The 12,646-nt window shown below is 64.7% G+C and overlaps 1 protein-coding gene across 1 annotated transcript in view; it reads right to left on the bottom strand.

The window, feature by feature from the left end:
* Window positions 1–6,334: 6,334 nt before the first annotated feature.
* CHLRE_08g363267v5 (uncharacterized protein) overlaps window positions 6,335–12,646 on the bottom strand; it is an 8,006-nt gene continuing 1,694 nt past the window's right edge. Inside the window, exon 2 of the mRNA XM_043064863.1 lies at window positions 6,335–8,664. Coding sequence (XP_042921864.1) covers window positions 8,272–8,646 — 375 coding nt within the window. The 5' untranslated portion in view covers window positions 8,647–8,664 and the 3' untranslated portion in view covers window positions 6,335–8,271. The remainder of the gene's footprint in view (window positions 8,665–12,646) is intronic.

A 12,646-nucleotide genomic window follows, 5' to 3' on the forward strand; every position in this document is an offset into this window, starting at 1 on the left:
CCACGGGTGCGACAAATTGGAAATACACATATGCTATCCAGCTAGGCAACGCGAGTATCTCACAGCGTGACGGCAAATGTCCGGAGTTGATTTTGCAATTTTCGCGCGGCCGACTCTTGCGCGAGCTGCTGAGGGTCAGGCCAAAAGTCGCCACTTTCCTGGCGTCGGTTCCTCCATTCCCCTATTAGCATATGGCTGGGCCCAAATGAACGCAAACAAGCCACCTTGAAGTGGGGGTAGCCCGAATCCTAACGAAATGCGGACTCGCCCAACATGTCGGCACGCCCGCACACGCGCCAGGTGTGCGCGCCTTGCCCAGCCAGCTAGCTTGTATCACACGCGTACACATACATAGCTGAAAGAAGCGCGGTCGGGCATTTGTGCGGTCGCCGCGCAGGCGCTAGGGTCGTCCGTGCGCCCCTCAACGTGTGGGGTGGCCAGGCGGCCGGCCACGGCGTGGCCAGAGCACGTCGAGTTCCGCCGGCCAGAGCGACGGTAAGGCATGCTCACTACTGGAGCTTGACACAGAGGCTCGCGCCGGCGCGGCGCAGGGGCACCGGCGCATGGGAGTGGCCCGCGCCCCGCCGCAGCAGGCACACGCCATCACGCCCCCCACGCACGGATCCCACACCCGCCTTGTGTACGCCGGCCCGCCCCGCGTCCCCACGCCAGCGCAGCCCCTGTGGGCACCACCGGAAGCCGGAAGCCACACCCGTGTCACGTTGCACGCCCGGCCAATGACCCATGATGCGCCGCGCAGTGAGGTGCAGTGAGCACTGGCCGGCTGGCCGGCATGGCGGGACGTGGGTTGGATTTTGAGCGGGGGACAAGGCCGCACTGCCATGACCCTCCTGCGTCGCGGTCATTATGACCTTCAGACTCCTTTCCTCTCATGCTTCGGAGTGCTGTCCGCCTGAGCAAGCCCCTGCCAGCTCTGGGCCCAGCCTTGAGCTCGGTTCGCACCCGTGGGCTGGGCACCGCCCTAGGGGCGCCTGTGTTTGGTCTGCTCGGCTGTGGGATGGACCTGGTGGCCGCTTGAGATGCTCGGGGAAAGCTCTGTATGCTCGTGGGCCAAGGAGGGGGCAGCATTGGGGCTCAGCGGGTCCGGCACAGGCAGCCGCGGCATGGCGAGGGCAGCGTGCCACGGCACGACCTGGCACAGCTTTGTCGCGATCCTGGCCACGGGTGCGACAAATTGGAAATACACATATGCTATCCAGCTAGGCAACGCGAGTATCTCACAGCGTGACGGCAAATGTCCGGAGTTGATTTTGCAATTTTCGCGCGGCCGACTCTTGCGCGAGCTGCTGAGGGTCAGGCCAAAAGTCGCCACTTTCCTGGCGTCGGTTCCTCCATTCCCCTATTAGCATATGGCTGGGCCCAAATGAACGCAAACAAGCCACCTTGAAGTGGGGGTAGCCCGAATCCTAACGAAATGCGGACTCGCCCAACATGTCGGCACGCCCGCACGCGCGCCAGGTGTGCGCGCCTTGCCCAGCCAGCTAGCTTGTATCACACGCGTACACATACATAGCTGAAAGAAGCGCGGTCGGGCATTTGTGCGGTCGCCGCGCAGGCGCTAGGGTCGTCCGTGCGCCCCTCAACGTGTGGGGTGGCCAGGCGCCCGGCCACGGCGTGGCCAGAGCACGTCGAGTTCCGCCGGCCAGAGCGACGGTAAGGCATGCTCACTACTGGAGCTTGACACAGAGGCTCGCGCCGGCGCGGCGCAGGGGCACCGGCGCATGGGAGTGGCCCGCGCCCCGCCGCAGCAGGCACACGCCATCACGCCCCCCACGCACGGATCCCACACCCGCCTTGTGTACGCCGGCCCGCCCCGCGTCCCCACGCCAGCGCAGCCCCTGTGGGCACCACCGGAAGCCGGAAGCCACACCCGTGTCACGTTGCACGCCCGGCCAATGACCCATGATGCGCCGCGCAGTGAGGTGCAGTGAGCACTGGCCGGCTGGCCGGCATGGCGGGACGTGGGTTGGATTTTGAGCGGGGGACAAGGCCGCACTGCCATGACCCTCCTGCGTCGCGGTCATTATGACCTTCAGACTCCTTTCCTCTCATGCTTCGGAGTGCTGTCCGCCTGAGCAAGCCCCTGCCAGCTCTGGGCCCAGCCTTGAGCTCGGTTCGCACCCGTGGGCTGGGCACCGCCCTAGGGGCGCCTGTGTTTGGTCTGCTCGGCTGTGGGATGGACCTGGTGGCCGCTTGAGATGCTCGGGGAAAGCTCTGTATGCTCGTGGGCCAAGGAGGGGGCAGCATTGGGGCTCAGCGGGTCCGGCACAGGCAGCCGCGGCATGGCGAGGGCAGCGTGCCACGGCACGACCTGGCACAGCTTTGTCGCGATCCTGGCCACGGGTGCGACAAATTGGAAATACACATATGCTATCCAGCTAGGCAACGCGAGTATCTCACAGCGTGACGGCAAATGTCCGGAGTTGATTTTGCAATTTTCGCGCAGCCGACTCTTGCGCGAGCTGCTGAGGGTCAGGCCAAAAGTCGCCACTTTCCTGGCGTCGGTTCCTCCATTCCCCTATTAGCATATGGCTGGGCCCAAATGAACGCAAACAAGCCACCTTGAAGTGGGGGTAGCCCGAATCCTAACGAAATGCGGACTCGCCCAACATGTCGGCACGCCCGCACGCGCGCCAGGTGTGCGCGCCTTGCCCAGCCAGCTATCTCGTATCACACGCGTACACATACATAGCTGAAAGAAGCGCGGTCGGGCATTTGTGCGGTCGCCGCGCAGGCGCTAGGGTCGTCCGTGCGCCCCTCAACGTGTGGGGTGGCCAGGCGCCCGGCCACGGCGTGGCCAGAGCACGTCGAGTTCCGCCGGCCAGAGCGACGGTAAGGCATGCTCACTACTGGAGCTTGACACAGAGGCTCGCGCCGGCGCGGCGCAGGGGCACCGGCGCATGGGAGTGGCCCGCGCCCCGCCGCAGCAAGCACACGCCATCACGCCCCCCACGCACGGATCCCACACCCGCCTTGTGTACGCCGGCCCGCCCCGCGTCCCCACGCCAGCGCAGCCCCTGTGGGCACCACTGGAAGCCGGAAGCCACACCCGTGTCACGTTGCACGCCCGGCCAATGACCCATGATGCGCCGCGCAGTGAGGTGCAGTGAGCACTGGCCGGCTGGCCGGCATGGCGGGACGTGGGTTGGATTTTGAGCGGGGGACAAGGCCGCACTGCCATGACCCTCCTGCGTCGCGGTCATTATGACCTTCAGACTCCTTTCCTCTCATGCTTCGGAGTGCTGTCCGCCTGAGCAAGCCCCTGCCAGCTCTGGGCCCAGCCTTGAGCTCGGTTCGCACCCGTGGGCTGGGCACCGCCCTAGGGGCGCCTGTGTTTGGTCTGCTCGGCTGTGGGATGGACCTGGTGGCCGCTTGAGATGCTCGGGGAAAGGTCTGTATGCTCGTGGGCCAAGGAGGGGGCAGCATTGGGGCTCAGCGGGTCCGGCACAGGCAGCCGCGGCATGGCGAGGGCAGCGTGCCACGGCACGACCTGGCACAGCTTTGTCGCGATCCTGGCCACGGGTGCGACAAATTGGAAATACACATATGCTATCCAGCTAGGCAACGCGAGTATCTCACAGCGTGACGGCAAATGTCCGGAGTTGATTTTGCAATTTTCGCGCGGCCGACTCTTGCGCGAGCTGCTGAGGGTCAGGCCAAAAGTCGCCACTTTCCTGGCGTCGGTTCCTCCATTCCCCTATTAGCATATGGCTGGGCCCAAATGAACGCAAACAAGCCACCTTGAAGTGGGGGTAGCCCGAATCCTAACGAAATGCGGACTCGCCCAACATGTCGGCACGCCCGCACGCGCGCCAGGTGTGCGCGCCTTGCCCAGCCAGCTATCTCGTATCACACGCGTACACATACATAGCTGAAAGAAGCGCGGTCGGGCATTTGTGCGGTCGCCGCGCAGGCGCTAGGGTCGTCCGTGCGCCCCTCAACGTGTGGGGTGGCCAGGCGCCCGGCCACGGCGTGGCCAGAGCACGTCGAGTTCCGCCGGCCAGAGCGACGGTAAGGCATGCTCACTACTGGAGCTTGACACAGAGGCTCGCGCCGGCGCGGCGCAGGGGCACCGGCGCATGGGAGTGGCCCGCGCCCCGCCGCAGCAGGCACACGCCATCACGCCCCCCACGCACGGATCCCACACCCGCCTTGTGTACGCCGGCCCGCCCCGCGTCCCCACGCCAGCGCATCTCCTGTGGGCACCACCGGAAGCCGAAAGCCACACCCGTGTCACGTTGCACGCCCGGCCAATGACCCATGATGCGCCGCGCAGTGAGGTGCAGTGCGTGAGCACTGGCCGGCTGGCCGGCTGGCGGGACGTGGGTGGGATTTTGAGCGGGGGACAAGGCCGCACTGCCATGACCCTCCTGCGTCGCGGTCATGATGACCTTCAGACTCCTTTCCTCTCATGCTTCCGAGTGCTGTCCGCCTGAGCAAGCCCCTGCCAGCTCTGGGCCCACCCTTGAGCTCGGTTCGCACCCGTGGGCTGGGCACCGCCCTAGGGGCGTCTGTGTTTGGTCTGCTCGGCTGTAGGATGGACCTGGTGGCCGCTTGAGATGCTCGGGGAAAGGTCTGTATGCTCGTGGGCCAAGGAGGGGGCAGCATTGGGGCTCAGCGGGCCCGGCACAGGCAGCCGCGGCATGGCGAGGGCAGCGTGCCACGGCACGACCTGGCACAGCTTTGTCGCGATGCTGGCCACGGGTGCGACAAATTGGACATACACATATGCTATCCAGCTAGGCAACGCGAGTATCTCACAGCGTGACGGCAAATGTCCGGAGTTGATTTTGCAATTCTCGCGCGGCCGACTCTTGCGCGAGCTGCTGAGGGGCAGGCCAAAAGTCGCCACTTTCCTGGCGTCGGTTCCTCCATTCCCCTATTAGCATATGGCTGGGCCCAAATGACCGCAAACAAGCCACCTTGAAGTGGGGGTAGCCCGAATCCTAACGAAATGCGGACTCGCCCAACATGTCGGCACGCCCGCACGCGCACCAGATGTGCGCGCCTTGCCCAGCCAGCTATCTCATATCACGCGCATATACATACATAGCTGAAAGAAGCGCGGTCGGACATTTGTGCGGTCGCCGCGCAGGCGCTAGGGCCGTCCGTGCGCCCCTCAACGTGTGGGGTGGCCAGGCGCCCGGCCACGGCGTGGCCAGAGCACGTCGAGTTCCGCCGGCCAGAGTGACGGTAAGGCATGCTCACTGCTGGAGCTTGACACAGAGGCTCGGTCCGGCGCGGCGCAGGGGCACCGGCGCATGGGAGTGGCCCGCGCCCCGCCGCAGCAGGCACACGCCATCACGCCCCCCACGCACGGATCTTGCATGCAGCCACACCCGCCTTGTGTACGCCGGCCCGCCCCGCGTCCCCACGCCAGCGCATCTCCTGTGGGCACCACCGGAAGCCGAAAGCCACACCCGTGTCACGTTGCACGCCCGGCCAATGACCCATGATGCGCCGCGCAGTGAGGTGCAGTGCGTGAGCACTGGCCGGCTGGCCGGCTGGCGGGACGTGGGTGGGATTTTGAGCGGGGGACAAGGCCGCACTGCCATGACCCTCCTGCGTCGCGGTCATTATGACCTTCAGACTCCTTTCCTCTCATGCTTCCGAGTGCTGTCCGCCTGAGCAAGCCCCTGCCAGCTCTGGGCCCACCCTTGAGCTCGGTTCGCACCCGTGGGCTGGGCACCGCCCTAGGGGCGTCTGTGTTTGGTCTGCTCGGCTGTAGGATGGACCTGGTGGCCGCTTGAGATGCTCGGGGAAAGGTCTGTATGCTCGTGGGCCAAGGAGGGGGCAGCATTGGGGCTCAGCGGGCCCGGCACAGGCAGCCGCGGCATGGCGAGGGCAGCGTGCCACGGCACGACCTGGCACAGCTTTGTCGCGATGCTGGCCACGGGTGCGACAAATTGGACATACACATATGCTATCCAGCTAGGCAACGCGAGTATCTCACAGCGTGACGGCAAATGTCCGGAGTTGATTTTGCAATGCTCGCGCGGCCGACTCTTGCGCGAGCTGCTGAGGGTCAGGCCAAAAGTCGCCACTTTCCTGGCGTCGGTTCCTCCATTCCCCTATTAGCATATGGCTGGGCCCAAATGACCGCAAACAAGCCACCTTGAAGTGGGGGTAGCCCGAATCCTAACGAAATGCGGACTCGCCCAACATGTCGGCACGCCCGCACGCGCACCAGATGTGCGCGCCTTGCCCAGCCAGCTATCTCATATCACGCGCATATACATACATAGCTGAAAGAAGCGCGGTCGGGCATTTGTGCGGTCGCCGCGCAGGCGCTAGGGCCGGAGGGGTGGTATGGGGTACCGATCCTATCGATCCTCTGGTCACCCCAGGATAGACCGACTTGCTATCCTATGTGCCGCGACCTCCAATCCCAATCCCTGAGGTCCGGGTTCCAATCCTCGCCGTTCCTATCCCAATCCCTGGAAGCCTGGTTCCAATCCCTGCCGTCCCAAACCCAATCCCTCAAAGCCAGGTTCCAATCCCTGCCGTCCCAAACCCAATCCTTCCTCCACGGCGCCAAGTCGTTCTCCCTCGTTGCCAAACCTCCAGTCAGCATACCCGACCTGACACGATAAGTTTCACGCCGCACCCACCTCCGCGACAGATCCGCTCCAGTCTCCCCCCCCCTCCCCCACGGCAGTGTCCCCGCGGCCCGGGTTCTGGTCGCACGGACGCAGTCTTCCCGGCGTTCGAGTCAGCTGGTCAGAAGCGGGTCTGAACTTCTCCTGCTCCTTTCGCTTTACAGCTAACAATTGTCACTAATACTAACGACACCAATACATACAATATCTGACATTCTTATCGGCGTCTGAAGCGTTTGCGTCAGTGTCGGCGTGTAGCTAAGCAGTTTTGTCCCCTGCCTGTTCTCCCTTTCCAGACCTTGATATGGATACAGCGATCTGCATTGCAGCTGCTGTGTTCCTCTAGGCATCACGTCCCCCACCCCCGGCCAAAATGGAGAAGTGCGCCAATGGTTCACTTTCTGGGGCGAGCACAAATAGTCCTGTCCTTGGTCTCCAGCGAGCATGGGCGTGCACTGCAGCTTAATGCCGCTTTGAACCACTTCAATTTGGCTCGTTTCCAAGGACTTGCCCAAATTGTTTGTGCGAGAGCCCCGGCAAATGCGCGGGCTTCGCTTGCTTACGTTAGGATATCGTGTGGTTAGTCAGGACTGGGGAGTGGTGCATTCAGCCGGTGCATTAATGCCGATTATGAACCCGTCACGAACCGTGTTGACTCGGAAGCCGCGGAAGGACCCCGGTGGGGTTTGGGGGCGGCACGAGGGCTGAGGGGCGGGTACCAGGGGCGCCGAGTGTGCGCTGCGCTCCAGGTCCCCCTGTCCAAAACCCTAAGGACCGACCCGAATCAGAATTGCAGCGGTGTCAGGACAGCCTGGGACAGTCTGCAAGGCCCAATCCCCACCTGTCCTATCTGAATCCCTAAGTGCGCAAAGCAATCCTCACCTGCCCTATCCCAATCCTCAAGTGCCGACACCAATCCCCACCCGACCAAACCCAATCCCCAAAAGTGGTGTTCCAATCCTTGGCCGGTCAAACCCAATCCTTAAGTGCCGGGTCCAATCCTACTCTGGCCAATCCAATCCACGGAGGGGTGACCGGCGGCGGGACCAATCCTATACCCCATACCACCCCTCTGCTAGGGCCGTCCGTGCGCCCCTCAACGTGTGGGGTGGCCAGGCGCCCGGCCACGGCGTGGCCAGAGCACGTCGAGTTCCGCCGGCCAGAGTGACGGTAAGGCATGCTCACTGCTGGAGCTTGACACAGAGGCTCGGGCCGGCGCGGCGCAGGGGCACCGGCGCATGGGAGCGGCCCGCGCCCCGCCGCAGCAGGCACACGCCATCACGCCCCCCACGCATGCAGCCACACCCGCCTTGTGTACACCGGCCCGCCCCGCGTCCCCACGCCAGCGCATCTCCTGTAGGCACCACCGGAAGCCGGAAGCCACACCCGTGTCACGTTGCACGCCCGGCCAATGACCCATGATGCGCCGCGCAGTGAGGTGCAGTGCGTGAGCACTGGCCGGCTGGCGGGACGTGGGTGGGATTTTGAGCGGGGGACAAGGCCGCACTGCCATGACCCTCCTGCGTTGCGGTCATGATGACCTTCAGACTCCTTTCCTCTCATGCTTCCGAGTGCTGTCCGCCTGAGCAAGCCCCTGCCAGCTCTGGGCCCAGCCTTGAGCTCGGTTCGCACCCGTGGGCTGGGCACCGCCCTAGGGGCGTCTGTGTTTGGTCTGCTCGGCTGTAGGATGGACCTGGTGGCCGCTTGAGATGCTCGGGGAAAGGTCTGTATGCTCGTGGGCCAAGGAGGGGGCAGCATTGGGGCTCAGCGGGCCCGGCACAGGCAGCCGCGGCATGGCGAGGGCAGCGTGCCACGGCACGACCTGGCACAGCTTTGTCGCGATGCTGGCCACGGGTGCGACAAATTGGAAATACACATATGCTATCCAGCTAGGCAACGCGAGTATCTCACAGCGTGACGGCAAATGTCCGGAGTTGATTTTGCAATTCTCGCGCGGCCGACTCTTGCGCGAGCTGCTGAGGGTCAGGCCCCAAAGTCGCCACTTTCCTGGCGTCGGTTCCTCCATTCCCCTATTAGCATATGGCTGGGCCCAAATGACCGCAAACAAGCCACCTTGAAGTGGGGGTAGCCCGAATCCTAACGAAATGCGGACTCGCCCAACATGTCGGCACGCCCGCACGCGCACCAGATGTGCGCGCCTTGCCCAGCCAGCTATCTCATATCACGCGCATATACATACATAGCTGAAAGAAGCGCGGTCGGGCATTTGTGCGGTCGCCGCGCAGGCGCTAGGGCCGTCCGTGCGCCCCTCAACGTGTGGGGTGGCCAGGCGCCCGGCCACGGCGTGGCCAGAGCACGTCGAGTTCCGCCGGCCAGAGTGACGTTAAGGCATGCTCACTGCTGGAGCTTGACACAGAGGCTCGGGCCGGCGCGGCGCAGGGGCACCGGCGCATGGGAGCGGCCCGCGCCCCGCCGTAGCAGGCACACGCCATCACGCCCCCCACGCATGCAGCCACACCCGCCTTGTGTACACCGGCCCGCCCCGCGTCCCCACGCCAGCGCATCTCCTGTGGGCACCACCGGAAGCCGGAAGCCACACCCGTGGCACGTTGCACGCCCGGCCAATGACCCATGATGCGCCGCGCAGTGAGGTGCAGTGCGTGAGCACTGGCCGGCTGGCGGGACGTGGGTGGGATTTTGAGCGGGGGACAAGGCCGCACTGCCATGACCCTCCTGCGTTGCGGTCATGATGACCTTCAGACTCCTTTCCTCTCATGCTTCCGAGTGCTGTCCGCCTGAGCAAGCCCCTGCCAGCTCTGGGCCCAGCCTTGAGCTCGGTTCGCACCCGTGGGCTGGGCACCGCCCTAGGGGCGTCTGTGTTTGGTCTGCTCGGCTGTAGGATGGACCTGGTGGCCGCTTGAGATGCTCGGGGAAAGGTCTGTATGCTCGTGGGCCAAGGAGGGGGCAGCATTGGGGCTCAGCGGGCCCGGCACAGGCAGCCGCGGCATGGCGAGGGCAGCGTGCCACGGCACGACCTGGCACAGCTTTGTCGCGATGCTGGCCACGGGTGCGACAAATTGGAAATACACATATGCTATCCAGCTAGGCAACGCGAGTATCTCACAGCGTGACGGCAAATGTCCGGAGTTGATTTTGCAATTCTCGCGCGGCCGACTCTTGCGCGAGCTGCTGAGGGTCAGGCCAAAAGTCGCCACTTTCCTGGCGTCGGTTCCTCCATTCCCCTATTAGCATATGGCTGGGCCCAAATGACCGCAAACAAGCCACCTTGAAGTGGGGGTAGCCCGAATCTTAACGAAATGCGGACTCGCCCAACATGTCGGCACGCCCGCACGCGCGCCAGATGTGCGCGCCTTGCCCAGCCAGCTATCTCATATCACGCGCATATACATACATAGCTGAAAGAAGCGCGGTCGGGCACTTGTGCGGTCGCCGCGCAGGCGCTAGGGCCGTCCGTGCGCCCCTCAACGTGTGGGGTGGCCAGGCGCCCGGCCACGGCGTGGCCAGAGCACGTTGAGTTCCGCCGGCCAGAGCGACGGTAAGGCATGCTCACTGCTGGAGCTTGACACAGAGGCTCGGTCCGGCGCGGCGCAGGGGCACCGGCGCATGGGAGTGGCCCGCGCCCCGCCGCAGCAGGCACACGCCATCACGCCCCCCACGCACGGATCTTGCATGCAGCCACACCCGCCTTGTGTACGCCGGCCCGCCCCGCGTCCCCACGCCAGCGCATCCCCTGTGGGCACCACCGGAAGCCGGAAGCCACACCCGTGTCGCGTTGCACGCCCGGCCAATGACCCATGATGCGCCGCGCAGTGAGGTGCAGTGAGCACTGGCTGGCTGGCCGGCTGGCGGGACGTGGGTGGGATTTTGAGCGGGGGACAAGGCCGCACTGCCATGACCCTCCTGCGTCGCGGACATCATGACCTTCAGACTCCTTTACTCTCATGCTTCGGAGTGCTGTCAGCCTGAGCAAGCCCCTGCCAGCTCGGAGCCCAGCCTTGAGCTCGGTTCGCACCCGTGGGCTGGGCACCGCCCTAGGGGCGTCTGTGTTTGGTCTGCTCGGCTGTGGGATGGACCTGGTGGCCGCTTGAGATGCTCGGGGAAAGGTCTGTATGCTCGTGGGTCAAGGAGGGGGCAGCATTGGGGCTCAGCGGGCCCGGCACAGGCAGCCGCGGCATGGCGAGGGCAGCGTGCCACGGCACGACCTGGCACAGCTTTGTCGCGATGCTGGCCACGGGTGCGACAAATTGAAAATACACATATACTATCCAGCCAGGCAACGCGAGCATCTCACAGCGTGACGGCAATTGTCCGGAGTTGATTTTGCAATTCTCGCGCGGCCGACTCTTGCGCGAGCTGCTGAGGGGCAGGCCAAAAGTCGCCACTTTCCTGGCGTCGGTTCCTCCATTCCCCTATTAGCATATGGCTGGGCCCAAATGACCGCAAACAAGCCACCTTGAAGTGGGGGTAGCCCGAATCCTAACGAAATGCGGACTCGCCAAACATGTCGGCACGCCCGCACACGCGCCAGGTGTGCGCGCCTTGCCCAGCCAGCTGGCTCTTATCACGCGCATATACATACATAGCTGAAAGAAGCGCCGTCGGGCATTTGTGCGGTCGCCGCGCAGGCGCCAGGGCCGTCCGTGCGCCCCTCAACGTGTGGGGTGGCCAGGCGCCCGGCCACGGCGTGGCCAGAGCACGTCGAGTTCCGCCGGCCAGAGCGACGGTAAGGCATGCTCACTGCTGGAGCTTGACACAGAGGCTCGGTCCGGCGCGGCGCAGGGGCACCGGCGCATGGGAGTGGCCCGCGCCCCGCCGCAGCAGGCACACGCCTCCACTCCCCCCCCCGCACGGATCTTGCATGCAGCCACACCCGCCTTGTGTACGCCGGCCCGCCCCGCGTCCCCACGCCAGCGCATCCCCTGTGGGCACCACCGGAAGCCGGAAGCCACACCCGTGTCGCGTTGCACGCCCGGCCAATGACCCATGATGCGCCGCGCAGTGAGGTGCAGTGAGCACTGGCCGGCTGGCGGGACGTGGGTGGGATTTTGAGCGGGGGACAAGGCCGCACTGCCAGGAACATCCAGCGTCGTGGACATCATGACCTTCAGACTCCTTTACTCTCATGCTTCGGAGTGCTGTCAGCCTGAGCAAGCCCCTGCCAGCTCTGGGCCCAGCCTTGAGCTCGGTTCGCACCCGTGGGCTGGGCACCGCCCTTGGGGCGTCTGTGTTTGGTCTGCTCGGCTGTGGGATGGACCTGGTGGCCGCTTGAGATGCTCGGGGAAAGGTCTGTATGCTCGTGGGCCAAGGAGGGGGCAGCATTGGGGCTCAGCGGGCCCGGCACAGGCAGCCGCGGCATGGCGAGGGCAGCGTGCCACGGCACGACCTGGCACAGCTTTGTCGCGATGCTGGCCACGGGTGCGACAAATTGGAAATACACATATACTATCCAGCCAGGCAACGCGAGCATCTCACAGCGTGACGGCAAATGTCCGGAGTTGATTTTGCAATTCTCGCGCGGCCGACTCTTGCGCGAGCTGCTGAGGGGCAGGCCAAAAGTCGCCACTTTCCTGGCGTCGGTTCCTCCATTCCCCTATTAGCATATGGCTGGGCCCAAATGACCGCAAACAAGCCACCTTGAAGTGGGGGTAGCCTGAATCCTAACGAAATGCGGACTCGCCAAACATGTCGGCACGCCCGCACACGCGCCAGGTGTGCGCGCCTTGCCCAGCCAGCTGGCTCTTATCACGCGCATATACATACATAGCTAAAAGAAGCGCGGTCGGGCATTTGTGCGGTCGCCGCGCAGGCGCCAGGGCCGTCCGTGCGCCCCTCAACGTGTGGGGTGGCCAGGCGCCCGGCCACGGCGTGGCCAGAGCACGTCGAGTTCCGCCGGCCAGAGTGACGGTAAGGCATGCTCACTGCTGGAGCTTGACACAGAGGCTCGGGCCGGCGCGGCGCAGGGGCACCGGCGCATGGGAGCGGCCCGCGCCCCGCCGCAGCAGGCACACGCCATCACGCCCCCCACGCACGGATCTTGCATGCAG

Source organism: Chlamydomonas reinhardtii, chromosome 8 (assembly GCF_000002595.2).
Source record: "Chlamydomonas reinhardtii strain CC-503 cw92 mt+ chromosome 8, whole genome shotgun sequence".
In the NCBI taxonomy this organism is placed as follows: Eukaryota; Viridiplantae; Chlorophyta; class Chlorophyceae; order Chlamydomonadales; family Chlamydomonadaceae; genus Chlamydomonas; species Chlamydomonas reinhardtii.